Source organism: Heliangelus exortis, chromosome 1, assembly GCF_036169615.1.
Source record: "Heliangelus exortis chromosome 1, bHelExo1.hap1, whole genome shotgun sequence".
In the NCBI taxonomy this organism is placed as follows: domain Eukaryota; kingdom Metazoa; phylum Chordata; class Aves; order Apodiformes; family Trochilidae; genus Heliangelus; species Heliangelus exortis.
Genome location: NC_092422.1, coordinates 66,008,493 through 66,035,133, shown reverse-complemented (window position 1 = coordinate 66,035,133; position 26,641 = coordinate 66,008,493). Strand labels below are relative to the sequence as shown.

General features: G+C 37.3%; 2 protein-coding genes across 2 annotated transcripts in view; one reads left to right on the top strand and one right to left on the bottom strand.

Moving 5' to 3' along the window:
- OCA2 (OCA2 melanosomal transmembrane protein) overlaps window positions 1–26,641 on the top strand; it is a 190,400-nt gene that overhangs the window by 66,672 nt on the left and 97,087 nt on the right. Inside the window, exons 8-15 of the mRNA XM_071746616.1 lie at window positions 1,204–1,367; window positions 3,264–3,346; window positions 3,702–3,858; window positions 19,210–19,281; window positions 20,184–20,249; window positions 21,320–21,376; window positions 22,334–22,458; window positions 25,945–26,083. Coding sequence (XP_071602717.1) covers window positions 1,204–1,367; window positions 3,264–3,346; window positions 3,702–3,858; window positions 19,210–19,281; window positions 20,184–20,249; window positions 21,320–21,376; window positions 22,334–22,458; window positions 25,945–26,083 — 863 coding nt within the window. The remainder of the gene's footprint in view (window positions 1–1,203; window positions 1,368–3,263; window positions 3,347–3,701; window positions 3,859–19,209; window positions 19,282–20,183; window positions 20,250–21,319; window positions 21,377–22,333; window positions 22,459–25,944; window positions 26,084–26,641) is intronic.
- LOC139797453 (magnesium transporter NIPA2-like) overlaps window positions 1–26,641 on the bottom strand; it is a 286,983-nt gene that overhangs the window by 259,114 nt on the left and 1,228 nt on the right. The gene's annotated exons all lie outside the window — the stretch shown is intronic.

The window sequence follows — 26,641 nt, the reverse complement described above, 5'->3', positions numbered from 1 at the left end:
ACCTGGGAAGGAGGGCACAGCACTGCACTGGGTCCTCTCTAACTGTCCTGTATTTTTCTGTTAAAATCTTAGAGTTCTGTGGGCAAAAAATGTCTTGCTGGGAAACCCCTTCTGGTAGGTATATGGGTCTTGTACATTTTTTTTTTTTTTCATTAACAGATTCATTCTTTGCAGTATGCTCAATTAAATGTCAGGTGTAAAGACCATTAAGATACTCAAGCATGTGATTAAGTAGCATGTTTTAACCAAAACATATATGTGTAAAGACATATGTTCCCTTTTTAGGATTTTTTAAATTTTTTTTTTTTTAATGTGGTAATACCTTAGCTCTCTATCTGGTCAGACAGGAACAAAAGAAATGCAATACAGTATCTCTCTGTTACAGTAACAAAAACACTTTGAAGGTTTTAAGACCTTAGGCTTTCCCTATTCCCCTCAGGGCCACTTCTTTCTCAACCATGCCAGAAGTGGGCTTCTCAAAATACTGAGTTTGAGTTTAAATAGCCCTAGATGTATTTGGACTAATAGAGCCACGTTTAAATTAGATTTGGGGATCATGGTTGGCTGACATCACAATTATATTAGACCAGCAACCTAGTTTGACCACAGACCATGCTAGACATCCAAAGGATGAAGAAAGCAAAAGCAGAAGAGAGGGATGGAGGAGAAAGAGACTATGAACACTCCAACCAAGAGGAGCTTGAAAATATGTCTTTCAGATGTTTGAAAACATGTGAGTAAAATTTTGACCAAAACCCAAATTGTCTGGCATGAACAGGATGTTCATTCTGATCTAGTTTTCCCCCTGGATGGACCTTCCACAGTGTTTTCCCCAGTACGAATTATGTAATATTTAAATTGCTGAGCTAATGCTGCAGCTTTTCATCTGGTACAAGCACTTAAAGGGCCTCACTTCTCTGTCTATCTCCATATGCTATACTGGAGCTTTGGTACATCTACAGTGCCAGCTGAAAGCATTAGTGATCTCAAAAGCTGCTGGGAAAGGACAGATGTATTTGTTCTGAACCCATAATTCCTGTTTCTTCAGGAAACCTTTATTTTGTTCTTTTCATAGTTTGTCAAGCATTTTAGGCAAAGAATGTATTTTTCAATATAAGTTGAATAAACCTTTCTTTTTCTGGAATTTGTACAGCCAACAGTTATTTGTACTCGATGCTTACACCTTAACAACTTCATTAACAGCTATGAACCTGACTGATTTTCGTGATACTGCCCTGTTAAAGTTAGATGTAGGAGGACCATTTATAACAGATGTAATTGGTGGACAAACAGAGGAGTACATTTTAATACAAATCAGCCAGGCAGAAGCAGCTGGATCAAGGAGGAGACGTCAGCAGCAGTTCATGGTCTGTAAATTTTCTTTCATTTTTTTCTGAGGTCTCTTGTATCACTTGTATTTCCATCACCATTGTTTAAGTGCTTGTGCTTTTTCCTCCTGCAAAGTGTGCCAATGTCAGAATTAGAAAACTTATTAGAATAAGAGCAAAATGACATTTTTCTTTTGTCTTGATGAGGCTTACTATAGGTTCTGTGCGGTGGACCTGGCCAGATGTAAATACAGACAGCCACTGTGTAATGGTGCACAAAGCATTCACAAATGGAAATCCCTTAGACTAGGAAGCTTAGAATAGGTTCCTATTCTAAAATTTTGTAAAACTGACTGACAATTACCACAGAAGTTCTCATGTTTTAAGTTGGCAATGTTTCAAAAGTTGTTTTAGAAGGAAGAAAAAGAAGTGTAAAGTGCCTTTTTGCACTCACTGAAATGCAGTTTCACATTTTGTTGCAAACTATTTTCTCTAATGTGTCACATTTATCGGCTTTATTTCTCTTAAGGCTTTCTTATTGTTGACATTGTTTGTAAAAAGTTGCTTCTGCTCTCTGGCAGAGAACTTGGTGAAGAGGGTTTTTTTACAGCCTGTCATCTGTACCACTGAAAAACAAAAAGAAGCTTCAAAGCTTAATGAATTGCATTGACATACAAACAACTCCCTCTTATTCTGTAGCAGCTACAGGACAGCCTGCCTCTGCCACTGACAGCACAGCTCAATATTCCTGCTTACCACCAACACCACCAATATTCCTGCTTACATCCCATCTCACAGTCTATGGCAAAAATGTCAGTCCCACTGCCTCAGCAGACAATGCCATAATGGCAATTACTCCCTTAATCCATCCACTCCTGTGATGGGAAGGCTGCTGTAACACGTGCTGATGGCAGTGATCCCCAAGGAGCCTTCATGCAGCTGTGGGGTAGCCAGCCCACACTTGGCTGCAGCATCCCACCTCCTGCTGGCCTGCCAGCAGTGGTCCTGATGCAAGGAGTAGGTAACCAAAATAACCTTGCCTCTCTGCAGAATCCTGAGGCATTCATAGAATTGGCTGGGTTGGAAGGGACCTCAGAGATCATCAAGTCCAACCCATTTCTCTGTGTCAGATTACAGAATGGTTTGGGCTGGAAGGAGCCTTCGAAGGTCATCTAACTCAACCTCCTGCAGTGAAGCAGGGGCATCTTCAGCTAGATCAGGTGTTCAGTGTTGGTTGATTAAGCTGTTATTTTCCTCCACTTTGTAACATACAGACTCAGGACAGGCTCAGGATTTAGGTTAACCAAATTTGACTTTTTTTAAAGTTCCATTTTTTAAAAAAAGAGAATATCTGTATCCACATTTAAAGACTATATGTGGCTAAACTTGTTTGAATATCAGTGTGTAGTTAATTGGGCAAAGTTTCAGAAAGTCTTTATTTTCTGAAGGATTTGCTGTTTTTTTTTTTCTTTTTGCTAGAAGAGCAGCAGACAGTAATTTTGTTTACTGAAATTCTACCATGTCCTCTTCATAATGCCTGGACCCTTGTTGCTCCTGGGCCTTTCATGCCCTGTACCTTCTCTGTGTTAGTTTTCTTCCCAGGCAGTTGATGGGGGTGAACCTTTTTCCTGTTGAGCCTGGCTGCCCCAGGTACTCTTTATAGTCAATGCAAAGTGTGATTTGGCATTCCCACCCTGGAGCACCTCCTGTAAGTGTCTGACCTCATTGATTGAGTTAGGGGATGAGAATGAGTTTGCTCCAACCTGAGCACCTCTAACATGCCCGAGGAGGAGTAATTAATGTACCCTGATGTCTGTCATGCCCTTAAATTCTCTTAAATGGACAGGAGAGTGAATAAAGGAGTAAAACCCTAGAAAAGAGACATATAGCTTTCAGTGACCTTTATTAATATTTCCAACTGTGACTTTTTTGCAGGTGTTATACAGCTGGTCTCTACCCTTAACCTCACAAAGGAATGAGCGAATCATCACAACCAGGAACTTCCCGATAGCAAACAGGTTGGCTGAGAGACTGAGAAATGGTCTGTTGAAGCAGTAGTTTGCAGAGACTTAACTATGATGGGATAGATAATGTTTAAAAATAATCTAGCACTGCCTGTTACAGGGGGGAAAGAAAGAATGTCTTTTTTTTTTTTTTTTTTTTTTTAATGGATTTACAAGGCAGGTTTGTTCTTGAGTTACTTTCTAAACAGTGACATTAAGAAGAATAAAGTGAAAATGTTTTAAAAGTTGCTTGCAATTGTAAAGATTTAACACATGCATAAATTTATAGGTATTCAATATAACATTAATGCATAAATAAAATTAGTTTATTTCTTTCCATAAATAAGAAAAAATATCTTTCTTTCACCAGAGGCCCCCTCTTAAACATAAACATTCAAGCTTTCCTAAAGGAGCCTGGAAATGTTCCTTTCTCCATGAAGTACCAGTACCTTCATGCAAATATAGAGGCACAAGTAACTATTGCATCCGTCATCTTAGTAGGTGTCTATGTGCTGATCATACTGGAAGTAAGTCATGTTTTTTTGTTTATTTTATATTTGCCTTACACTATAAATGGTGTACAAGGAAGGATCTAATTTGGGGGCTTTAATGGACTTTTAAAATGTGTGTATGAATTATTTCTGTACCACCAGTGTTGCAAATGGCATAAATAAGAAATCTGCAAGGAAATTTTTCTGAAATGTAACTGATTTTGGCAAGTTATTAGATGTTGCAGTGATCTCGTGGTTTTTTATATTAGGACCTATTAGTGTTTTAATATTTTAACAGGATTATAGTTTGGCCGTGGGAGTGAAAATAAGTCAGGTTTATATAAAGTTTGTAAAATCTGGTTTTAAGTTAATTGGGTTTTAAGATAATGTAAAAGAAAGGAAAAATTTGGTTATTCCCTCCTTTAAGGCACTTTAAACTTAATGTAGTTTTAAAAGGTTAAACTGACCACACTTTTTAGCGAGTAACATTTAGGAATCCTTCTACTGTATTAAAGAGGAAATATAATCTGAGTTAACATGAAGAAGTCAAGGGAGAGGGAACTTTAAATATATATTGCATAAATATATATGGCATCTTCATTCCAAAGTCTTGAGGTACCAAACTCAATGAAAAGGTGCTGCATCAACACTAAGGATGGAAAACATGTCAGAAAGAGCACAGGAGTCCAACTGATTACTTTGCACTGAAAACACCTGCTGTCTGATTATCTTGAAATAAACAGCAGATACAAGGGCAGATTTTTTTTTTTTTTTATTCTTGTGAGCATTCACATTGTCAATAAATTCTCTAGGTTGAATCACACTTGGTTGACACTAGTATAAACCAGAAGTAAATCAAGCCTACAAGGAGGTAAATAGTAAATACACCCAGCAGGCTCATTTTATTTCCACATCCCTTGTATATTTTAAGATTTTCATCCTGTTACCCACTGAAACAGTAAAATGGCTGAACACCTTCTAATCAAATATCAATAAAGTGTGCACACAGCATGACAGATGCTTTGGGCATTTAGATTATGCTGTTCTGCAATGGTGATTTATTTATGAAGATAAAAAGACCCCTATGAACTTTATAAATGAGCAAAGAGAGAGCATATTTGGTGTGAAAGAGAATTGGACTAGATTTTACTATAAATATGTGCCGGCATGCTGCCCAGTACCAAAAGAATCTTAATCCTTTAAAAAGCAGCTTTCATTAAAAAAAAAACAACAAAACACCCCAAATATGCAACACTTTACCAATTGCAAAAACCATTAGTTTTTTAATGTATGGGAAAGGTGGTTTTGTGTTTGTATGCATCCTAGAAAGCCACTTGGAAACAACTGATGTGTCAAAGGAAATAAAAGCTTTAAATTGAAAAGCAAAGCCATGGAAAACATAACTTTTTGTGTTGTTTCTGTGGGGAAGTTTTAAAACAACTTATTGGCAGATAGTTTCTGTGCAAAATCAATATTTCAAGCCTTCTCTTGTTGGCAGAAACATTATTTCTGCAAATCCAAAGGTATATATACTTATAAGTTTTCTTTTTTTTTTTTTTAATTTCAAAGTGTAGAAAGCAACCTATTACACCATGGTGTTGTTTTCTCCACAACATCTATAAGAATGACAAATGCTACAATCGGAGGAAATTTTAAACACTAAATATATAAGCTGGAAATAATTATCATAGAAAAAGTTGTCTGTTTTTTGCTTCCCTCATGGATCTATTGCAAGAGATGGATGTTAAATGTAATAGTAGCTTATTTTATATTTGGTATTTATAATTTCAGTGCCTGAAGTCCCTCTCTCTCAACACATTGCACTTTCCATTTTACCAGTGGTTATAATTTCTAAAGAAATTCGTGTTGCTGCAGGAGGGATCTCTCCTGGACTCCCATTTTCTGTGTTGCTGCTCCTCATCTTTTATCAGTCTTTACAAGTTTCCTGTGTTTTCTTCATTGTCATTGGCAATAGGAGTTCAACATCCACCAGTAGGGACACTAAAACAAATTTTAGAGTTATACTTTCACGTATTTTCTTATAATAATGAAGAAAGAGGAAGCATTTTATCTGTTACCACTCGTAAGAGCCACCTGAAGGTATGATCCCCCTGCACAGCCTTTTTCTCCAAACATGACTGGTAGGTCCTGTGCTCCCAACCTCCTCAGCCCCACTGTCCTCATCTTTTAATCTTTCCTTCCTCTTCTCCCCTTGCCCTGTGTAACCTTAGTCACTGGGGAAGCTGCAGGAAAACAGGCTGCAAGAGCTTCTGCCTCCTCCAAATACAGATGATGGGAAAAGCTGATGATGTTCCCGTTGAAAAATGAAGTGAATTTACTGTAAACTGGCATCTTCTCCAAACCTGCATCATGGTAAAGACACAGGGTGAATTCTGCATTGAGGCAGCTCTTTGCCTCTAAGTTGGTATCAAGTGTCAAGGACTTCAATATATGTGAAGTACCAGTCCTCATCAGTGGAGAAATCTTACCATCTCAGGATGTCCTGTTCTTAATATGTTTCAGGGAACATGTTAAGCTGTTTAGCCTTGTTTCTTCAGGCATGTATTTAAGTCTTTTTTCTTTTGAAACTTATTTCTTGCTAGGTATTCATAATATGCAAATATGTTTTTGTTAAAAGAACATGCTTCTTTTTTATCTTTAATTTCAAATGTTTTTTTTTTTTTCATGCTTATCACAAACATGAGCATTTTTTACTCCACAGTTCTATTCTGTTCTTCAAAATTCTGGTATATTGCTTTTAATTCTCTTTTGATGGGTATCTCTTAGTTACATTTTCTCTTTGAAATCTGTGGGACTTTCTGTTTTTTTCCACATGTAATCATAATTTCTTTAAGTAACTATACATCTGATTTTTTTTCAAATATTGATCAATTCCCTCTTTGCATTTCAATTTTCTGTCCCCTCCCCTTCTTCCAGAGGAGAAAGGAGAAAAAAGTTTTGCTTCTTGTGATATTTTCTAATCAACCTAATCTAATGCTCTTTTATAGACCTTTTGGAAACAATTAGTATTTTATTCTGTTCTTGGAAAACTATGCTGCACAGGAAATAAAAACAAGTGTATGTTTAAAAAAAAAAAAAAAAAAGAGTTTTTCAGGTTTATCTTTGTTGATCTCAGCTCAACCATCTGAGCCTTCAGGATTACTGACAAGCATAGGTAAGATAAGCTATAAGTATTTTTTCACATAGGTCTCCAGGGAGATCTGGCATAAAGTGCTGATGTACAGAGTTGCATGTTAATGTTGCTGTACTAAATTAGTTCACAATGTATTTAAAGAAAGGCTCTTTCTAGATTTGGATCTCAAGCTGTGTAGTCTCTTTCAACTGAGAAGTTGAAAAAAAAAATCAAGCAAAAAGTGAATTTTTATACTTTTCTGGTTCAAACATCTTTGTTCCAGCTAAAAGTGTTTCATCTTTTGCCTCCTTTGATTCTCATTCTTTTTCCAGCAAAGCCTTTTTCTGTATCTATATATATAAAGAAAGTGACTATTTACACTCTATTGTCTCAGCTTTAGTAATGGTTACATCTGGTGGTACAGCATTGTCAAGAAAAAGTAGTATAAGTAAAATCTCATTCACTCTTTGCAATACAGTAAGATATCTTTGATTTCTCCCCTTTTGCCTCTATTTGTGTACATCAAGAATGGAATAATATACTGGTTATCCTGAGAAGAAATCTATCTGCCTATCTGTATCTTAGTGTATCTGTTAATATTATAAAGTTTTATTGGTATTTAGAAAAGTTTCTTGAGCTGATAAAGCTATTAGCTGCAAATGTACAAATAATAATAACAACTCAATTGAGGCTGCATTAATTAGCAATATGTAAGGAGTAATGCTAAACATGTTTTATTAAAGTACAGAGCTTCTGAGAGCCTACCTAGGAACCTACCTCTAGTATCTTCATAGGTACTATCATCTAGTTTCATATCCTGTCTTGTAGGTAGGAGCCCTTGACAGGATCTTTCATATGGCATTTTAGTGATGTGGCATCTTGAATAACATTTAAATGCTTCTGTTTCCCCTTAAAACACAAATACTTGAAAGTGCAAGATCTGGCCTTAAAAGCTCTAGCTTCTTACCAGAATGAAGCATGGGCTTATAATCACAATTTTTATTACTTTAGTGGAAATGGAGAGTGTCAGTTTCTCTCCATATTACTTTTCTATTATTAACTATCTTAAATTATGAATAAACATCCCTTAAGCTTAATTTCTTTAACTCAAAGCAGAGTGATTTTTAAGAGCATCTAACCAGCAGAGATTTTCTGCAGACAGCACAATATTTATGTGGCTCAGACTGACCATTTTCTGGTGTTAAGGGGCAAGTTGAACCAGTCTTTCTTTGCAGGAAGCATTTTCACAAATGAAGTAAGATATTTGTTTTTACTGCTGTCTATGCTCACATCGTCCAGTTTTTGCTTATTTTCAGTAATGAGGCTATTTGTTTGCACATGGAAAATGATGCTTCAGGGAAGAAGTAGGAAAACAGAGGAGCTATTCACTGGTATACACTACATAATCTAAAGTGATGGCAATAGGCTGAGTGTAAAGGAGAATTTTCAAATGAGGAAAGTCACAGAAACTATGGATTAGCTTACTCAGCATGGTTTCTCACTTCCTATTCATTCTCATATCGATCTGTCTCTATTTAGAGACAGAGAAGAGTGTGGATTAGTGTTCCCACCTCCACATATTTCCTATGAAAAGATTGGTAGTAAAGGGACAGAAGAAAATCCATAGTCTTTATTGGAAACGATGTTTTAGAAAAAAAAAATATAGCTATTGCTCTACCTGGCCTTTGTGGGAAAGAATATATTCCTGATGGCACTACACAGTTGTGCAAGGATGGAAAAATTGTGAAGGGAATTAAAACACTGCTGTAGGGCTTGATAGAAAATTAGGAGTGGGTTATCAGAGCGAATCATCTATCCCCTCTGGTGAAGAGTCTGAACCTGACCTCACTGGGAAAGAATAAAAGTTTACTCATATCTGCTTCCTTGTCTAGAGGTGGGTGGGAGTGAAAGAGCCCAGGATCAGGGCAGAGGAGGAAAGGCAATGCTCCTGGGTGTGCTGACCATCTTCCAGCAGGACAAGGATGGTTTCTTGTACACCTTTCCTTCTTTGAGAGAGCTTGGGTCCTGATCTGGGGAGAAAGAATTCTGCCTGCCTTTGATCTGCAGTGTTTTACAGTGAGGTAGAAATGGAGCCAGGAGGTTGGGCTCAGAGAGCAGTGTTTCCAGCCTGAGGCAGAAGTCATCCATGCTGTGACCCTGGGTGTTGCCTGGTATCTGAATCCAATGTACTGAAACCTAGACCATAAAATCAAGTAGAGGAACCTAGCTGGAAGAAAAATCTACCTCTCTCTTGAGCAAGATGGCTCTATCCTTCCTGTGAAGCACACAGTTGTGAGTCTGGTTTGGAGATCCCATACCCCTAAAGGATCATTACCATTTGAAACGTTAGATTTAATTTATTTATTTATTTATTTATTTTTCCTCCAGCTGACAGTGTGCAATGTAATGAGGGCAATCTTGCAGTCCGCAGGCTTTTAGGACATAAACTGTGTGTGTGCATTAGGAGTGGTATCAAGGCATGTGGAGCAGAAGAAGGCAGCAAAGCCTGCTGAGATAGGTTCTGGAGGACTGGATTGACTAAGGGGATGCAGATGTAGAGTGAATCCATCTGTCCAGTCCCCCAGAATGAAGAATTCACTGGGCAGTACCCTGGATGTTCTCCCAGAGAGCTGCCTATGCCTGAGCTGGCAGTTAAGCAATAAGGGCTATCAAGGCTTATGGTCGTTTTCTACTTTTTGCACTCAAGAGCAGGCTGTGACCTCTGTGCAGTCTGAGAGGCTCAAAATTACTTTAAAGCAGCTGTGCAGGAGTATTACAAGTTGCTCCTTATGAAGACAGTGGATCACTACCCCTGAGGTGCCATGATTTCTACCACTTGGGTAGAGCCGACCTACTGCCACCAACAAGGAGGTTCCAGCAGGAAGAAGACATCACCAGTTAGATGAACTACAGTCATTTTTATCCTCTATAATTTCAACAAAGAAGTGTAAAGGAAGTAGTGAGTCCTGTAAGTTAAGGCCAGGACACGTTTAAATTAAAAAAAAAAAAATACGGTAAAAGAGTTAGCAAAATCCTCATCTGGATTTCAGCTTTATATGTCAAGACAATGATTTTGTATTATTAATCCAATGTGAATATTGATTTTACATGGACTATTGCCTGCCTAACTGTTAAGATCTATCTTGGTAGAAGTCTGTCTCTGCTCTTAATATGTCTGCTTTAAGGAAAAATAACTTATTTTGGATGCCATGGTACTTTTGTAGCATGTAAATTGATCTTAATTAAGAACCTAATAGGAAAAAATCACCACTGGATGGTGCTGCTTGCTATTCTAAGGACTCAGTAAGACTGTCTGCTTTAAAAGATGCTCTCACTCAGGCTTCACCTTTTACAGAATGCTATTTTTTTTAAACAACACGAGTCATATTCTCAACACTAAGTGTAAAAAATAATTTCCAAAGGTTCACTTGCTATTTTCTATTGCCTTTCAAAAAGATTCTGAATTGTATTTTGGTCAGTTTGCGAAAGACTGCCAAGCACAAATGTTGTTGCTCTGCCTTGCATGTTATGTATGTAGTAGGTTGTGGTTTTTTTTTCCTTTCTGCTTGAGCCAGGCAATGGAACATTAAATTAGCTTAATTGAATGCTGCTGTTCAGCCTCTACCTTGCCTATGGCAACCAGAGGGGTAGAGTGCTATGAAGTCTTAACATTTTAACAAGGTATTAGAACACACATAAACTTCTAATGCACACAGACAGGGACAAGAACCACTCAGGTTCTTCTGGGACTGCAAATGATGTCTTCCTTTAGCAAGATCAAGGGAAAAAGCAAACGATAAACTAATATTAGAGAGTTTAGGGGGCCTGATTTGCAGGGAGATGCGATGGCATGATCAAAAGAGGAAAAAGAAATCCAGAGAAGGAAAATACAGTTGAGGAGAGATGTCAGGGGTAAAAGACTCTCCAGAGGATCTGCTGGCTAGAGCTCCCTGTAAAGGTAATGTGAGTGCTGCAGTTTGCTATACTGCTGTTCACAGTACATGGCTGTAATTCTGTATGGTTGTATCATTCTGCTGTTAAAAGTAAGCTGGCAAAGGGTTAGGCAGGGTAAGTAAAGCAGGTTGGTCTTTGATTCTGTGATTTGTTCAATTTAATTTCTTTGCTAGAAACTCACAATCTTGTTAATCTTGGGTATTTAGAGGTAACTGGGGAAAAACTGTGGTGGCATCTTCTTCAGTTTCAGAAAACATTTGGACACTGCAGATATAATGGGGCTCTTGCTGTCTCCATGAGTGATGCTTTTAGGACAGAGAAAAGAGGGTGTGCATTTGGAAAGGTATTAAGGCACACAGAATGGGAGGAAGCAGAGAAGTCTCCTGAGGTAGGTGCTGGAGGACTGGATTGACCTTTGCAAAATGCTATTAACCTGTTGCCAGGCCAGCCTGCTGATAATACAGTGGCTTTGGTCATTTCAGCCCATAGTAGTGGGCTGGTTTATCATCTTCTAGATAGAGACATTAGTCCTTTGCTGGCTTGTGATCAACTCTCTCTACTTTATTCACATAGCAAATACATTTTTTTTCATAGCTAAAATATTACAGGATTGAGACACCATAGCACAGAAATCATTCTGTATTTCCATAGGGCTCCACCTTATTTTTCTGTCCTGACTCAAGGCCCTGATTTAGAGTACATCAGCTCATTCATCCCTGGGTGTCTCTTTCCAATTGAACATTAAGACAACCCCCAAATTCATAGCAAATAAAAGAACTAACTTTTAAAGTTTGGTTCTGCAGAGCTCTCAAAATATCAGATGTTACTGGACTTTCTCCTACTGGTGTTTCCCACAGGTGTATAAAATTAATTTTCAGACATCAGAGGCTGGAAAATATCCACTTATTACTGTAATGATATGGATATTACAGACTCCTCTGTATGAACCTGATATAAATATTTACTAGGTATGATGCTATACATTTTTAACCCTCATTCTGAGCTGGGAGGTTTTCTCAAAACCAGACTCAGTTTAGAAGCAGCCATTTCGACCCTCATCATATAGGAACAAACCCTCTTCTGGGTCCTCAGGCCAGCATCTGTACAAATGCTGTTTCCCTCCTTCCATCCTGACTCTACACTCTTCTGCAAGGCATGAAAATCTAAGATTTTCAGTAGTCTTGCTCATCTCACACAGTAAGGGTATGCTTATCTTTACATCATTTGAGAGCTACTTTAAACCAGTTAACTCAATGTTCTGTATCAGCATGAAGCTTTAGCTCCTCCAGCTTTCTCTACAAACAGCAAATGGTGATGTAGCTGAGGATAAAATCTCATAAACAGTGAAAAAACCAGATCATTCCAAGCTTTTGATAAAGCTATGGAGTGATGAATATAAATGCAGAATCCGGTGCTGACTTACAGATGTTCCACAGAGATGAAGGGAATGAGTTAATCTGTTAACTTATTCTCAGAAAAATTGATGTGCTTAAGTCTCTCTCTCTCTTTGTCTCTCCCCTTCTATGCATTGTGTTTTCTGTATAGAAAGCATTCATGTCAGATGGTGGAACCTTATGTAGTCAATGAATCAGGGTAGTTCAGAGCTCTCTTTCCTAGACAAAACCCTGAAGATATCCCACCTTGTATTAACTTGCCTTGGGTACCATATAGTATTACTTTTAATCACCTGCTATTTAAGATAATTATCTTAGGTAGTGCATCTTGTATTTTGAAACACTGCATTAGAAAGTGGTAAATTGCTGCCTTTTATGTCTTTCCCTAAAGCAGGGTTGTGTATACAATGACTTTCTCCATAGACTTTGAATAAGAACAAGTAATTTGGCACAATATCTAGGTGAAAATGGATATTGCAGCAGAATGTGGATGCTTTCTTACCTTGGGATCATGTAGCTGTTCTCCAGGAGTCACACAGTTAGCTATAGAATCTAATGTTTCTATCTAAAAAACCTTTTAGGATTGGGAATTTTCTCTGTAAAAAGAAAATATGTGTATATAGAATAGAAATGAATGTATATGGAAGGTTATTTTCACAGAGGTAAAAGGATCAGCTATTAATTGTACAATTGATAAGAATGCATGTTAGTACTTAATGTGTGGTTCATGTTTTCAAGACCCCAGACCACTCCAGTCTGTGCTCTTAACTGATCTTGGGCACATATTTCATACATGTGTTTGTACTATAAAACCAAATTACTACTAAATTCTTGAAAAAATGAGTAAGCTGTTGGTACAGGTTTTTTATTTTCATTTTTTCCACATGAGGAATACTTAAACACAGTGATCTGATTTTGACATAGTTTGATTTAATGTAACGAATGAGATTTTCCTAAAAATTTAACCTAGTGTAAAACCTTTTTTTATTATTTGCATGGCTCAGTATATAGAACAGCTACAGCGACCTAATCTGCAGATGAAAATATAAATAGCTGTTCTTGCTGCCACTGATTTTTGTGGTGCTTGTAGTCACTTGGGGTTCATCTTTCAGCAGCTGTAACCCATGTGCTTGCCTCAAGAGCTACTTTAGTCTCCACCCCTAAATACTGCATCAGTGTAAGTCACACTTTCTAAACAATGCCAAACAACTCCCTTTTGCTTCATTAAAACCCCTGCAGAATTTACTTGCTGCTGTTATGTATAGAAATTCTAAGGCAATTAATTTTCTGGTATAATTCATTTTGCATTAGCTGTTGATACACATCCCACATGTATCCCACGTGCTAGGGAGAGTGCCCTGCAGCTGAAGAAGCTGCAGAACTCCTTCTGTAGAGCTCATCTAGGGAGCAAACCAAGGGGAGAGGGATGAGAAGGTAACACATAAACTGGAGTCACCACCTGAGGGGGTGGCTATGCCTTCACTAACTGGTGTTATTTGGCCTCTTTAATATAAGTAGGCATGAAAAAACAAATAAATATGGCTGGCTCCACTGACCTTGCTTTTCCACTGCCCTGAGCTCATCTGGACCTGACTAAATGCTGTATTTCTGGACTATCGGCTTGCTTTCTGTCCAAATGGTGCAATATGACAGAAAAAAATCACATTCTCATGAACTGAGAATTCAACTTTGAAGTGGATCTGCTGCGGGGCAGAGTTCTAAGTACTGAAAGGCTCTTTTTGACCTTTGTTGTTTTTTAATGTATACCCAGATTTTCAGTTATTTTTCTTGACTGAAGTAGAAAAAATTACCTGAATTCATTAGCTAAATTACCATTATTTTTCTGCAAGTTGACCTCACTATTAATTTTCCGTACTGTTAGTAGATCAAACATGTAATGTGAAAGACTGCATCTTTGTCTGCATCCTGTTAAAATAACTGGAATAAACCAGGGCAATGCAGACCACCAAAAGTATAAAGTATGTAACAGCAAAGGGTAAGATAATCTCCACCAGAGGCTCTGGCTGATAAACACATTTCCAGAGACCGTCAGGCTAATACTGCCTTAATTATCTTTAGGAAAAATAAACTCTTTGTCTTTGAAAACTTCTGCTGCTGAGGGTATATCTTCTTTTAACCCAAGAAGCCCTTATTAAAACATAAAAAGGAATAGATATAAAACCTAGTCAGAAAAAACCCTATCCTACAGCAAATTTTACTTCTCTTTTCTCCCTCCCTGTGTCCTGAGAATAAAGAACTGAACTAGAACCTTTATAAAGGCTAAGAGGAATTTGGCTGTTGATTTTATAGGGAAGGTCTCAGCTACTCAGGAGGCAGGTGGAAAAATGTGTAAAACCAATATGTGGATATAGCACTGGGAATAACTTCTTCCTGTTGAAATGCTGCAATGCTGACAGTCGATCAAATGAAAATTAATTTCTCAGTAAAAGAAGTATTTTAATGCAATAGGCTTCATAAAAAATGAATTGAGAAGCTTTTGAAGCTTTACAATAAAGTCACAGTCATATTTGAAATGCCATTTATCATTTATTAAGAGGGACTTGAGGAAACAAAATGTTTGGTGTGATGCTGGAGTTGTTCAGTCTGGAGAAGTTAAGGCTCTGGGGAGAACTTGTAGTGGCCTTTCAGCGCATGAGGGGGCTTAGAGAAAAGCTGAAGAGGTACTTTTTACAAGGTCAGGTAGTGGTTAAGATGAGGGAGAACAGTTTTAAAATCTGCCTGAAAGAGGGTTGATTTACATTGAACACCACGAAGAATTTCTCTTCTGTGAAGGTGGTGAGACACTGACACAGGCTGCACAGGGAAGCTGTGGCTGCCCCCTCCCTGGCAGTGTTCAAGACCAGGTTGGATGGGGCTTTGAGCAACCTGGTCTGGTGGGAGGTGTCTAGTGGGGTTTGGAACTGGATGAGTGCTAAGGTCCCTTCCAACCAAAACCATTGGGTATGTATTCTGTGATGTGTCGTTTATCAAATATCTTAAGAAGCACGTTTTGGAAATATGAATTCTCTGGATTTCTGCTGGCAAATGTATGCTCTGAAATAGCATACAGGTCTATTAGCTATACATGCAATTAGCTTCTAAATAATTTCCTTTTACCTCCTGGAGCATTGCAGAAGAGAAAATGTTTTGAATTTTGAATAATTTTTATAATGTTGTTGTTGTAGTCTACCAAAAGATTTGATGAGCACTGTGCAAACACTCCAATGCACTTTTAGATATATTGCTCATTATAAACTGACCTTATACCATAACCCTGTGATGCTGCATTCAGCACATGCAATTTTTAATAGCCTCCGTTACTTCTGTTTTGGGTCTTTTCATTACTTATATAAAACTCTGAAAATATCCATTTGGTTTTTTTGAAATCTTTTCAGCTCTCAGTCTAGTGATACCCTGTATCAGGGAGCTCTATGGTGGCATCATACATTGTAAAGGGTGAAATGGGGACTGCACTGTTTTTAGTAGCAGTTTGTATTGAGATAACTGTCCTCTTGTACAAGGCAAGCAACATCCTTTGCCTTTTTTTTTTTTTTTCTCAATGACCACTGCCTTTTTTGTTTTTTGTTTTTTTTTTTAAGAAAACTTTCCAGGAAACGAGGCAAGGAACTCTTAAAATAAGTGCATAATACAGAACATGATAGAAATGACTGATTCACTGAAATGTGGGAATTCTATCGTGAGATGAAAGAACAAAATAGGCACTATGGCATGTGGCTTCGATAGAATAAGAAGAACCAGCAAGGTTTGGGAGAATCTGAGGAGGTATTTAGGTACAAGAGAGCAGATCCAGAAATAAATCTCTCAGTGGTTTTAGGAAGTTGCAACCAGTTCTCTTTGACACCAGTTGTCTCCTTAGAGTGGCTGCAGTGAGCAGGATTTAGGGCTGTAGCCCTGGGCTCCCTACCTGAGTTCAGGTGCCCTTGCTACTGAAGTAACTTTTGGACCATTATTTCCTTCTGCTTCCATTCCTAGCTTGTAAAATTAGAATTCTACCCAATGAAACTGATTCAGCCAACCCAAATTTGTGATCCTATAGGCAATTCCTATTGAAGCACAGGTTCACAAAATGAAACGCATCATGTATTCGGGCTCCTTCCTTGTAATCACCTTTGTTTACCAGAGAATTCACAAAGCTTTGCACTTTCTTAAGCATGAGAAGGATCAGATGAGTACTGATAATTTTGCAGTTCATCTTTCAATATGTCTTCAGTGTCAAAAGTTCACCAAATCTCTCAGCTTTCTTGGTGCTTAATCTCTGTGTTAATTTCTTTCTGACCTCCCTCAATTCTATACCTGAGCTTTTGTGTATGGATACACTCTGAGATTAACCCTTAAACGATTTTCATTCTCCTCCCAGTCTTTGTGAGGGTTTGGATCACATCTCTGCTGTTTTCCAAAAGAATAAGAATGGAATTTTACCTGATATAATGTCCTCCAAATGTGCACTAGATGGAACTAGTGGTTCAAAGAGTGTCATGGTTGATAACCTATATCACTTAATTTCTGCATTTGTAAGATTTAAAAAAAAGTCTTTACAAATATGTTAATTGTTTGGGGTTTGCTTTATGTGAAAAGAAAATTATGTAATCCTCCTCAAATCTCAACATTTGAATAGTTACATGTCTTAGAGTCTACATATGTGTGCTTTCAAGATTTATGTTACTGTATGGCTTCTGCTTGAAGAGTTCTATATTTGGCAAGTATTTTGTCATAGAGCTTTGCATCTGAATAGTCTGGCTGTTCTTCAGGATATACTTTTGAGTATCTTTCTTGAAAAATCACTAGGCTGAGGGAACAGACATAACTGCATTCGTACAGCATTATTTCCCATCTTTCTGCAGAAATTAAAGGAAATTCCACCTATAGGTGACAGCAAACTCTTGAAAATTGAAGATGCTGTCAATCACAGAATCACAATCCAATGTATGCAGTTAAGTATGCAGTGGTGGCAGCAAAAAATAGTTATGTAGAAATATGCAAAGGGAACAATGCAAAAAATTGAAACCTCATTAAATCTCAGGAAAACCCAAGATATCTATCTAAGAACTTCAAAAGAGCTGTCTAACGTGGGTGGTGATTAGATGAGGAGAAAGTCTCCAGTCTGAGGACAGCTGAGGATTCCCCAGCAGGTTCCCCTGGATGTTATTTTGTCCTGGCAAGAAGCTGATCTCTTTCCCTTTCTCTGCTTCACAGAATCACAAAATCACTGGGCAGGACCTCTGAGGTCACCGAGTCCAACCTAACCCCACCATATCAGCTATACCATGACACTAAGTGCCACATCCAGGCTTTCCTTAAACACCTCCAGGGATGGTGACTCCACCACTTCCTCGGGCAGTCCATTCCAGTGTCTGATCATTTGGAGAGAACTGGAAGGTCCAATTAGTGCACCCTCTCACCAGTGCTCTGAACCTGGAAATCAAATATGAAAGTGTGGCTTATAGCACACACATTTCTGTGGGAGCTCTAGTCTGTGCTATGTACTTTTGGGCCATTAAGACAAAAACCTTGCTCTGATCTCCTGCTTCATTACTATGAATAGGTTATTCTCCAGTGCCTTTTGAAGAAAAACATAGGAAAATGAGAGAGATTTTTCTTTTGACTGTTGCCTTGAAATGCTCCCATTCTACTGTTTTTAAACAGCAAGATCCTTATGAAACTTGCAGCAAATGAAATATTTCTGTATTTCTGGACTACCTTATTTCTTTCTCAGAAATAATTCTGTGTCTGAATAATATTTAAAGACATTAATAGTAAATGCTATTAATTAGATTTGATCTTTTGCAGTGTGATTTTAATTAATTACATTTTTACTTTAACTGAGTTATTTTACACAATCTATGATCTTCCAGACATGGTGAATTAAATAGCTATAAATAAGCAGTAGGAAGAAAAAGCACATTTTTAGGGCATGCTTGCTTTTACACTTTCTCCTTGAGAATTTTAAGTGCATTTTAGTCATTAGATACATAGATAGGGAAAAAGTTTGTGTACTATAGTAATTGTTGCAGTGCAAAATTAATATCTGTGTTGTGGTCAAAGATTGGATCTTATTTTCAGATACATGGCTCGTATGTTAAAGAAACAACAGAGGTGAAAGAGAAGCTCTGTCAAGGTCTTGAGTAGTCTATACACTGGTAAAAGTAGGTTTTGAGGAGTTGAGTAGACAGTGGCCAAGATGTCCAACAGGTTCTAGCTGAAGTACATGGCTTTCTTGAAGCCAAACTTTGTAGAGAAAATGCTGATGTAAAAAAAAAGCAAAAAACTTTATGAAAGAGCAAGACAGAAAGCAGAAGCACAGGCTTGGCAGGTCTACCTGGCCCCCAGACAACAAACTGGACCTGGAAACTTGAAGTCTGATATCTTTGTGTACGTGTAGAATTCATCTACACAGGTCTGAGCTGTTTGTTTGGGAATTGCTTTGTAGACATTATAGATATATGATCACCTATGAAGAAGGAGGTGGCTCACCTCCTGGGCATGTCTTCTTCCTGTGGGTTGTGGAGGGAAACCAAAAGGCCTTGGCTTTGTGCTCACTATTCACTATCAGCTGCTTTTCTTCTTGAGTCACCTGTTGATGGGTATAAGAAATTGGTGCTGAAGTCCCTTCTCTGCCTTGAAATCAGATCTGAGAATTCCAAGTAGGGTTGTGAACAGGTGTGGCTTTTTAAAAATTTTAAATTACATCCTCTAGTGCTGCAAAGTAATCAGTAATTCTCAGATAAAGTACTTTTGAAGAAGGGTGAAGTGGAATAAAGAAAAAATAAAACCAAAAAATCCCAGAAAAGAATCAACGGCAGAAATTTTTATCTATTTACCTCTTCCTTTTTAGTAGTAACAAGATGTTTACAGGAGTCTCTGGTCAATTCTTACCCTTTGTTACAGATCGTTCACAGGACCCTGGCAGCAATGTTGGGCTCTTTGGCAGCTATAGCTGCCTTGGCCACTGTTGGAGAGGTAAGTAATCAAACTGGGGAGGTAAGTAATCAAACTAAGTGCTCACTTTGTTTCTGGGTATGATGTCATAACTTTCAGTGTTTGCACTGTTGTAATTGGGCACATGACAGAGCTGTATTTTTTTAAGTGAGTTGGTAGAGCAGCTAATGAGATGAGGAAGCATTCTGGGGAAAAAAAGCCAGTTTAGAGTACAGACAAGAGTAGAAAAAAGTCAGTCGATGCTATTTTGTTCAGATTTTCTGGAAGATGAGTACAGCCTTTTTTGAACTTAATTCAGAGTTGCTTGAACACTGTTATTTTCAGTAATTTTAAGTTACCAAGCAAACCTAAATAAAAATACATTGCCTTATACTAACCTAAATAATTATACCTCATGTTTGCAAATGCCAAACCTTTTGTTCACCTCCACCCCCCCTGCTTACTCTTAGTTGATATTTAGGGAAAACTCCAGCTGATTTTCTGTTTTTCTCATGACTGATCACTATATCAAGGCTATGTTCCCTTAAATTCCTTCCAGTTTGTTCACAGATAAAGTGTTACGCTTTTGGTCTCTTACCAAAAAGGAAACTGGGGTGTACCATACAAATTGGTTAAGTTTTATTTCTGTAAGATGCCATAAGGAACAGCTAGATAAACCAACAGTCTAATGTAGGCTTTTGATAGTGACCCACCTTGGGATGGCAGTTCTTTGAATTCGTAATAATGGTAATAACAGTAGTAATAATAACAGTAAAAAAGACAATTAGAAAGAGTCCTTTTTGTGTACCTTGTAGGAACATTTAATAATTTCCATCATGGCTTATTTCAATGGTTCATCAATTTAAGTGGAGTTTATGCTCCATAGCTAATCACAAGTTAGATGTTTTGTGGCATTCACAGGTAATGGTGTTTTTTGATTGCAGAGGCCAGATATGGCCAAAGTGGTGGAGTGGATTGATTATGAGACACTGGCACTGCTGTTTGGAATGGTAACTAAAACGTATCTTTTGCTCTAAATTTACTGAAATTATAACAGTCAATATAGAGATGTTTCCCTTTAAATTTTTTTATTAGTTTTTCTTTACTGAGATGTGTTATTATGAATACTTGGGCCTTAGGATTTTTCAAAAAATGGGAGGATTGGATCTATGAAAGAGCCTTTTGAAAATGCTTTTATTCCTTTTTTAACATTTTAATAAAATGGTGTTGATAACATAGTAAAAACACCCTTGATGTTTCTAAATGTAAAGGCTTCCTTAGGTGCTAAATACCATCACTGTCACTTATCTTTTTAATTTTGTTTACTCAAATGCTTCCTTGAATGCACTCTGCTGGAGAAGTGGTTTCCTTGGCCTTAGTGCTATGTTTGGAGCCAAAAAAAGTAAACTAGAAATGGAGGAGAAATATCTGATTAGATTATAGTAATATTTACTATAATCTACTTTAATCACTTTGCCAAGAGTTATTTATAGTAAAAAGACTTGTCCAAGCACTATTGAACTCTCTCACAAAATGTACAATATACAGAAACAAAATTACAATTATTTTTTGCCATTCTGAACTTTTCTTATTTCCTGGTGTGGCTTCCCACTGCCTTCCCACCTCACAGAAAAAGAAAGTAAAACATTCGTTGGGAACAAAGATGGAAGGACATGAAACCTTCTTTAAGTGTGAGAAAATTCAACTTATTGTTGAGATGCTGTCTTCTGTGTTCTGTAGAGTTACTGCAGAAGGCAAAAACACTTACTGGCTTTTCTTGATTGATTATGTAAGGGAGATACATTGAATACTGTATATATGATGCCCACTTAGTCATTAAAAATAAAATTCAACCAGACTAGTATGACATTTACAGGCTGTTTATGCTGAAAACTAAACTTCACCATATGATATATTAACAGGAGATATCAGGGAGCTGTAGCGGCAACACTAAAATGAAGGTGATCAGAGTCTCAGAGCTGTGTCAGATGAGGACTTTTGTTAGGATCACAGACTACATCCCTTTGATTTTGTGTCATAATTCAGTTGCAAGCTATTCTTTTTCTTCATCTTTTGGTAGATGGTGTTGGTGGCCATATTTTCAGAGACTGGATTCTTTGACTACTGTGCAGTAAAGGTAGGCTTGTTTTGGTACTCTTAATTATTCCTTGGTTAATCAAGTTAGTATTTAATTAGATATGTTACAGCAAACTATCTTTGAAGAACCTTTCTTAGGTCACATTAGAAATTACTGTGGTCAACTTGTGGTTTTAAAAAATCTCCTAGGGATGAAAGGAAGCCTTTGGATGAAAGGAAGCCTTTAAGTCAATTCTGTTTCTAGAGGAGAAAGGCAAAGGCCCCCAGTAGGCTACACAAGCATGTAGACAACATATAACTGAGTAATTCCACTCAATTCTTCAGTATTATGCCTGGCAGTGGGGAGAGAGGAAGTTTGGGAACTATCATTAGCGTTACAATCACATGTGATAAATGGCCACAGACCTTTTGCACAGTACCAGAACCAAAGGTTACATGAAAAGGGTAATTCTGATAGATTGGGTGAGGGACTCCTTCACCTGCTGCAAATGTAATTTTCTTGAGCAAGGTGAAAAGACAGTAAACCCAAGTGGCAAGGAAGACTGATTTGAGCACAGAACCCCTAAACAACACATGGATAGACATAACTCTTGCCTACATAGATACTCAGACTGTGAAGCCCTGGCAGTGCTGCTCTGAGGATGGAGAAGATGTCCCAGTGTGTGGAGGGGCTGGGAGGTCTGAACTACATTAATTCACCTGAAGGTTGGGAGCTCAGCCCTGCTCCTGCCACAGGCCCCCTTCACTACTAGTAGCAGAGTACAGCATTTCTTCAGACTTGTTTCTTCCTCTGCACAGTAGAAATGCTTGCCCATCAGAAAGTGTTTTCTTGATAAATTCATTAACATTGGACAAGGTGCTGTTTGGACGTGCATGGAGAAGGAAACACTCCACGCTCGCTGTTGTTGCCTCTTTGACGAAGTTGTTTTATCTATCATGTTTGAAAGCTAAACGGGAGTGATCTAGTCCCTTAATTTTGTTTCTCTTTGTATATTAGGCTTATCGATTCTCCAGAGGCAAGGTGTGGGCCATGATTACGCTCCTGTGCCTAATTGCTGCAATTCTTTCTGCATTTTTGGATAATGTTACCACTATGCTGCTCTTTACTCCGGTAACCATAAGGTACTTTATTGTTATGGTTTTGGACTTGGTTTTTTTTATGGCAATCAGTAGTAGACATATGGGCAAAATGCTTGTTTGGTTAGTTTTGTTTCTGTTTTTTTTAAAATAGAAATTAAAACTCAAGATACTCCTATTGTAGTAGGGTAAAGAGCTAACTATTTTCAAAAGGATTGGTTACTTTTTCCTTTTGTGCTAACAGCAAGCACGTATGTGAAGGTTGTTGTACTGCCTTGGCAGGTAACTATTCTGGTCTGTCTCCATATCTGAACTACAATGACATCACACCAAATGATGCCTATTAGATGATTTTTTCCTCCTCTGAGAGAATTTTCAAATTAAAACTTCTTTCTCCCTTAGTTACTAATATTTGAATAAAATTTTAGATAGTTATCTATGTTTTAGAGAACTTATCCTTTCTAAGACTAGTGACAAATGGATCAAAAAACTCCGAGGATTTCAACTAAAATCTTCGTTTTGAAATATGAGACTCTGAATTTTCTTCCTAATGGTGATTATGATGTTGGTACCACCACAGGTTAATTGTACAATTTAGATTGCATATTTGGTTTTTTTATTAGAGAACAGTGATGTTAATGATTTCAAATTTCTATAAATTAATAAAATGTGATTTGCATCTACATTCAATCAATATATGGGTATAAATTACTGTTCAACCTGAATTTAACCTGTGTCTGGCCAGGCAAACCTCACTAATCCAGCTCAATTTCTAGAAGTTCCAGTGATTTTTAAAATGATCCCGTATGTATTCTTGCAGTCATTATCACATGAAAGTATGCAAAATTCTACTAAGATATGCTTCCAATTAAAGATGTAATGTAAAGCTGTAAAAACCAATTTTGCAAGTGGAATTTATTCCAAATTGGGTAACAGCTGGTGAGCGGAAGCACCATTTGTCTTCTGTCCGACTAGATTTTAGAGACATCACTTTGTCTTACTCCAATCAATAATTCCATCTCTAGCAGTAAACACTCCTGGAACTATTGGACACTGAGTTTTCTTCAGCTGTGTTACAGATTATGTAGAATTCACTAGAACACAAATTTTTTAGATTTCACTAATTGAAACCCAGACATTCATGCAACTTGAAGAACTTGAAGTTCACAGGCAGAGCTACCGTAGCATTTATTCAATTTTCAAAAAAAGCATAGAATATCCTAGGTTGTCCTGTGTGGTCACATCTTGAAAGCCTCCAGTGATGGTGGCTCTACAGTGTCCCAGGGGAGATTTTTCCAGTAGTTAATTTTTCTCACCATAAAATTTTTTTCTTTTCTTTAGATGAAACTTCTCCCAGTGCAACTTGTACTTGTTGCCCCTTGTTTCTTCATGTGGCTCCTTGTGAGGAGAGAGCATCTGTCTTTGTAGACAGTCTTTAAGTACAGGATTTTATACTACATGTATACTAAGAACTTCAGCTTTACACTAAATGAGTTTGTAATGCTGAAGGAGGGGAAAATTGGAATGCATCTATATTTGAATCACTGTCAAAGCTAAGATAAGATTTCATCTCATCTGGTAAAATGAAATGGTTGCCTATTTCTAAATGCTTCATACTGGGGGTAATTTTTTTTGGTTTTATCTTACTGCCATTGTCTTCAGCCCTTGTCTTACAGCTTCACTACATTGCACTGTGTGTCATTGCCATGGAGATAAAGCCTGCAGAAAATCCTATTGACTATGAATATAAGGATTTATTTTTTCATTAATAAGGCACCAAGCATGATACTTGTTTCTCTGAATTTTGGAGTAAACTTATAAAAGAAATTAATAACTAGTCCTTTTTAGTGGTAGCTTATTATCAAAATTATTTGTTATTGGGAACTGGAAAAGGCTAATAGTTGTTCACATGGACAACAATATAGCTAGGGTTAGTAAATTGAAGAAGTTTGATCCTGCCATACAGATTACACATTCTGATGGCTTTATATGTTGGGCTTAACCCTTCCTAGTGTACATCACATTCTTTCTTCAAGCTATCACTAATTTGGTCAAAAAGAAAGAATCACTTAAGTTAAGGTTGTACTTTGTAACATTTGGAAATCAAGGAGTGCTGAAGACAAAATTACAAGTCCAATTGTGGTCTTGTAATGTGGTCCAGTTGTACTACAAAATACCCTTTAACTGCCTAATTTTATGCAGTGGGGGAAGTAACATTTTTTATTGTAGTTATATGTTAACATACATGTGATTTGACTGATTTTACTGAGTTTTAAATTGACACTTTTTATGGCAGTGTAAGTTTATCAAGTTAAGATTTTGTGCAATACACTTTTTTGTGCAATACACTTTTTTCTCTTTGAAATATGTTTTTTAATAATATAGGCTTAGGCTGAACAGTGAAGCTCTTCCTTCAGGGAAACATGTGACACTCCATCAGAGCAATATTGACAAAACATTTTTACTGCCCACTCTTCCCCACACACTGTAGTAGGCAGAGGGGGCAATAGTTTAAGGGTAGACTTGACTCATACGCACCAGAGCAACATTTTAAGAAGCCAAGAACAGAAGAGACATTCCTTATTCCAAAGTCCTTAGATGACACCTTAACTTTCAGCCTTTTGGCCCAAGTTTAAATTTGAACATGTACCTCAGAAACGAGCAGACTGTGTGGATGTGTGCATAAATGCAGTTTGTGAGAACTAAAGGAATCTACAGGAAGATTACTGTGTGTAAGTGGGCTCCGTGTTGAAATGGATCATGAGGTTACTGAGTCAATCCTAGTATTTGCTGGAACACTTTAAGATGCTTCTTACTAAAAAAAGCATCTTACTAAAGAAGTGTTAAGTATTTTTAACCTTCTAAAAACATTCTGCATTCTGAGATTTTTTTTAATTACAAGGAATGTGCCTTTTCTGCTCTTACTGCATTACAAATAGAAATACTCATGGCGAAGCTTTAGAGGAAGAGAATTGTAGGAATAAACTGGATAAAAGTAGGCTGGAAGTGGAAGTCTCTAATAGATGATTCATGGCTAATAAGTTGCTTGCACAATCCTCTGTCACTGCTTCCCACATGAAAGTTAACAACTGGAGCTAAGTGCAGAGCCTGTGGTTGCTTGGAGTAGTTTTCCATAGGTCAGTGCAGTGTGGGAACCAGGGTTTAAAAAGTAGTATGATGCTGAAAATTTGAAATGCTATTTTCTGTGTAGTTCAACTCTTGCAATAGTTGATTACTTTTAATGAAATGCTTTTAAAAATACATCATTTTTATTGCCATTATTTATTGCATTAGTAATGTAAAAAAAAAAAATCTTTTTTATATTTATATTGCTGTAATTACTGCAACACTATCATCGTGTAGCACAGTTAAAACTTTAACAATGCACACACACAAATATCATGTTTAAAGTCCTGGATTTTTTCAGTGGAATGACTGTATATTGTAAATGTTATAAATTTTATAAATTTTAAGATTGAAGGTAATTTAGTCATAGGATAAGAGGTTAATTTTATTCTCTTTATACTGCAGGCTCTGTGAAGTACTTAATCTTGATCCTAGGCATGTCCTGATTGCAGAAGTAATCTTCACGAATATTGGGGGGGCTGCCACAGCTGTTGGAGATCCTCCAAATGTGATTATTGTTTCAAACCAGAAGCTGAGACAGGAGGTATGCATTGCAGGCTGTTTGGCTACTAAACTAAATACTGATGTTGACTTACACAGTGTTTGAACCTTCTCTTTCCTTAGGCACCCATATAAAAGGAACACAATCCACACTGTCTTTCTTAGTAGAACGATCCAGACACAACAGAATATCTTTTGGGGCAAAATTGCAATAAAGACTTTCTGATATGGACTGAGAATATCTATTACCTTTTAATTTTTTTTTTGTGTGTGTGTGTTGGTAGGGGAGGAGTATGTTCTTTATCAATGGCAAAGTGAAGAAGGCAGTAAAAAAATGGGGTTTTGCTGTAAAGAGAGGGCAACACGTTGGAAAAAAAGCAAAATGTGAAAATGAAGATGAAAAATCCAAAGGTTTTTTTTGTTTTGTTTTTTTTTTTCAGAATAGGCTTTCTCTCAAAAGTTAAATATGTTGAGACAATTTCATTCCTTTTCAGAAATTTCAGACCAGAAATAATTGTTCATACAAAAAACCCCCTGCAATGTGAGAGGCTGTGTTTTCCCTGTAGACTTATGTCCTATTCACCTCTGCTACAGGCAAAGA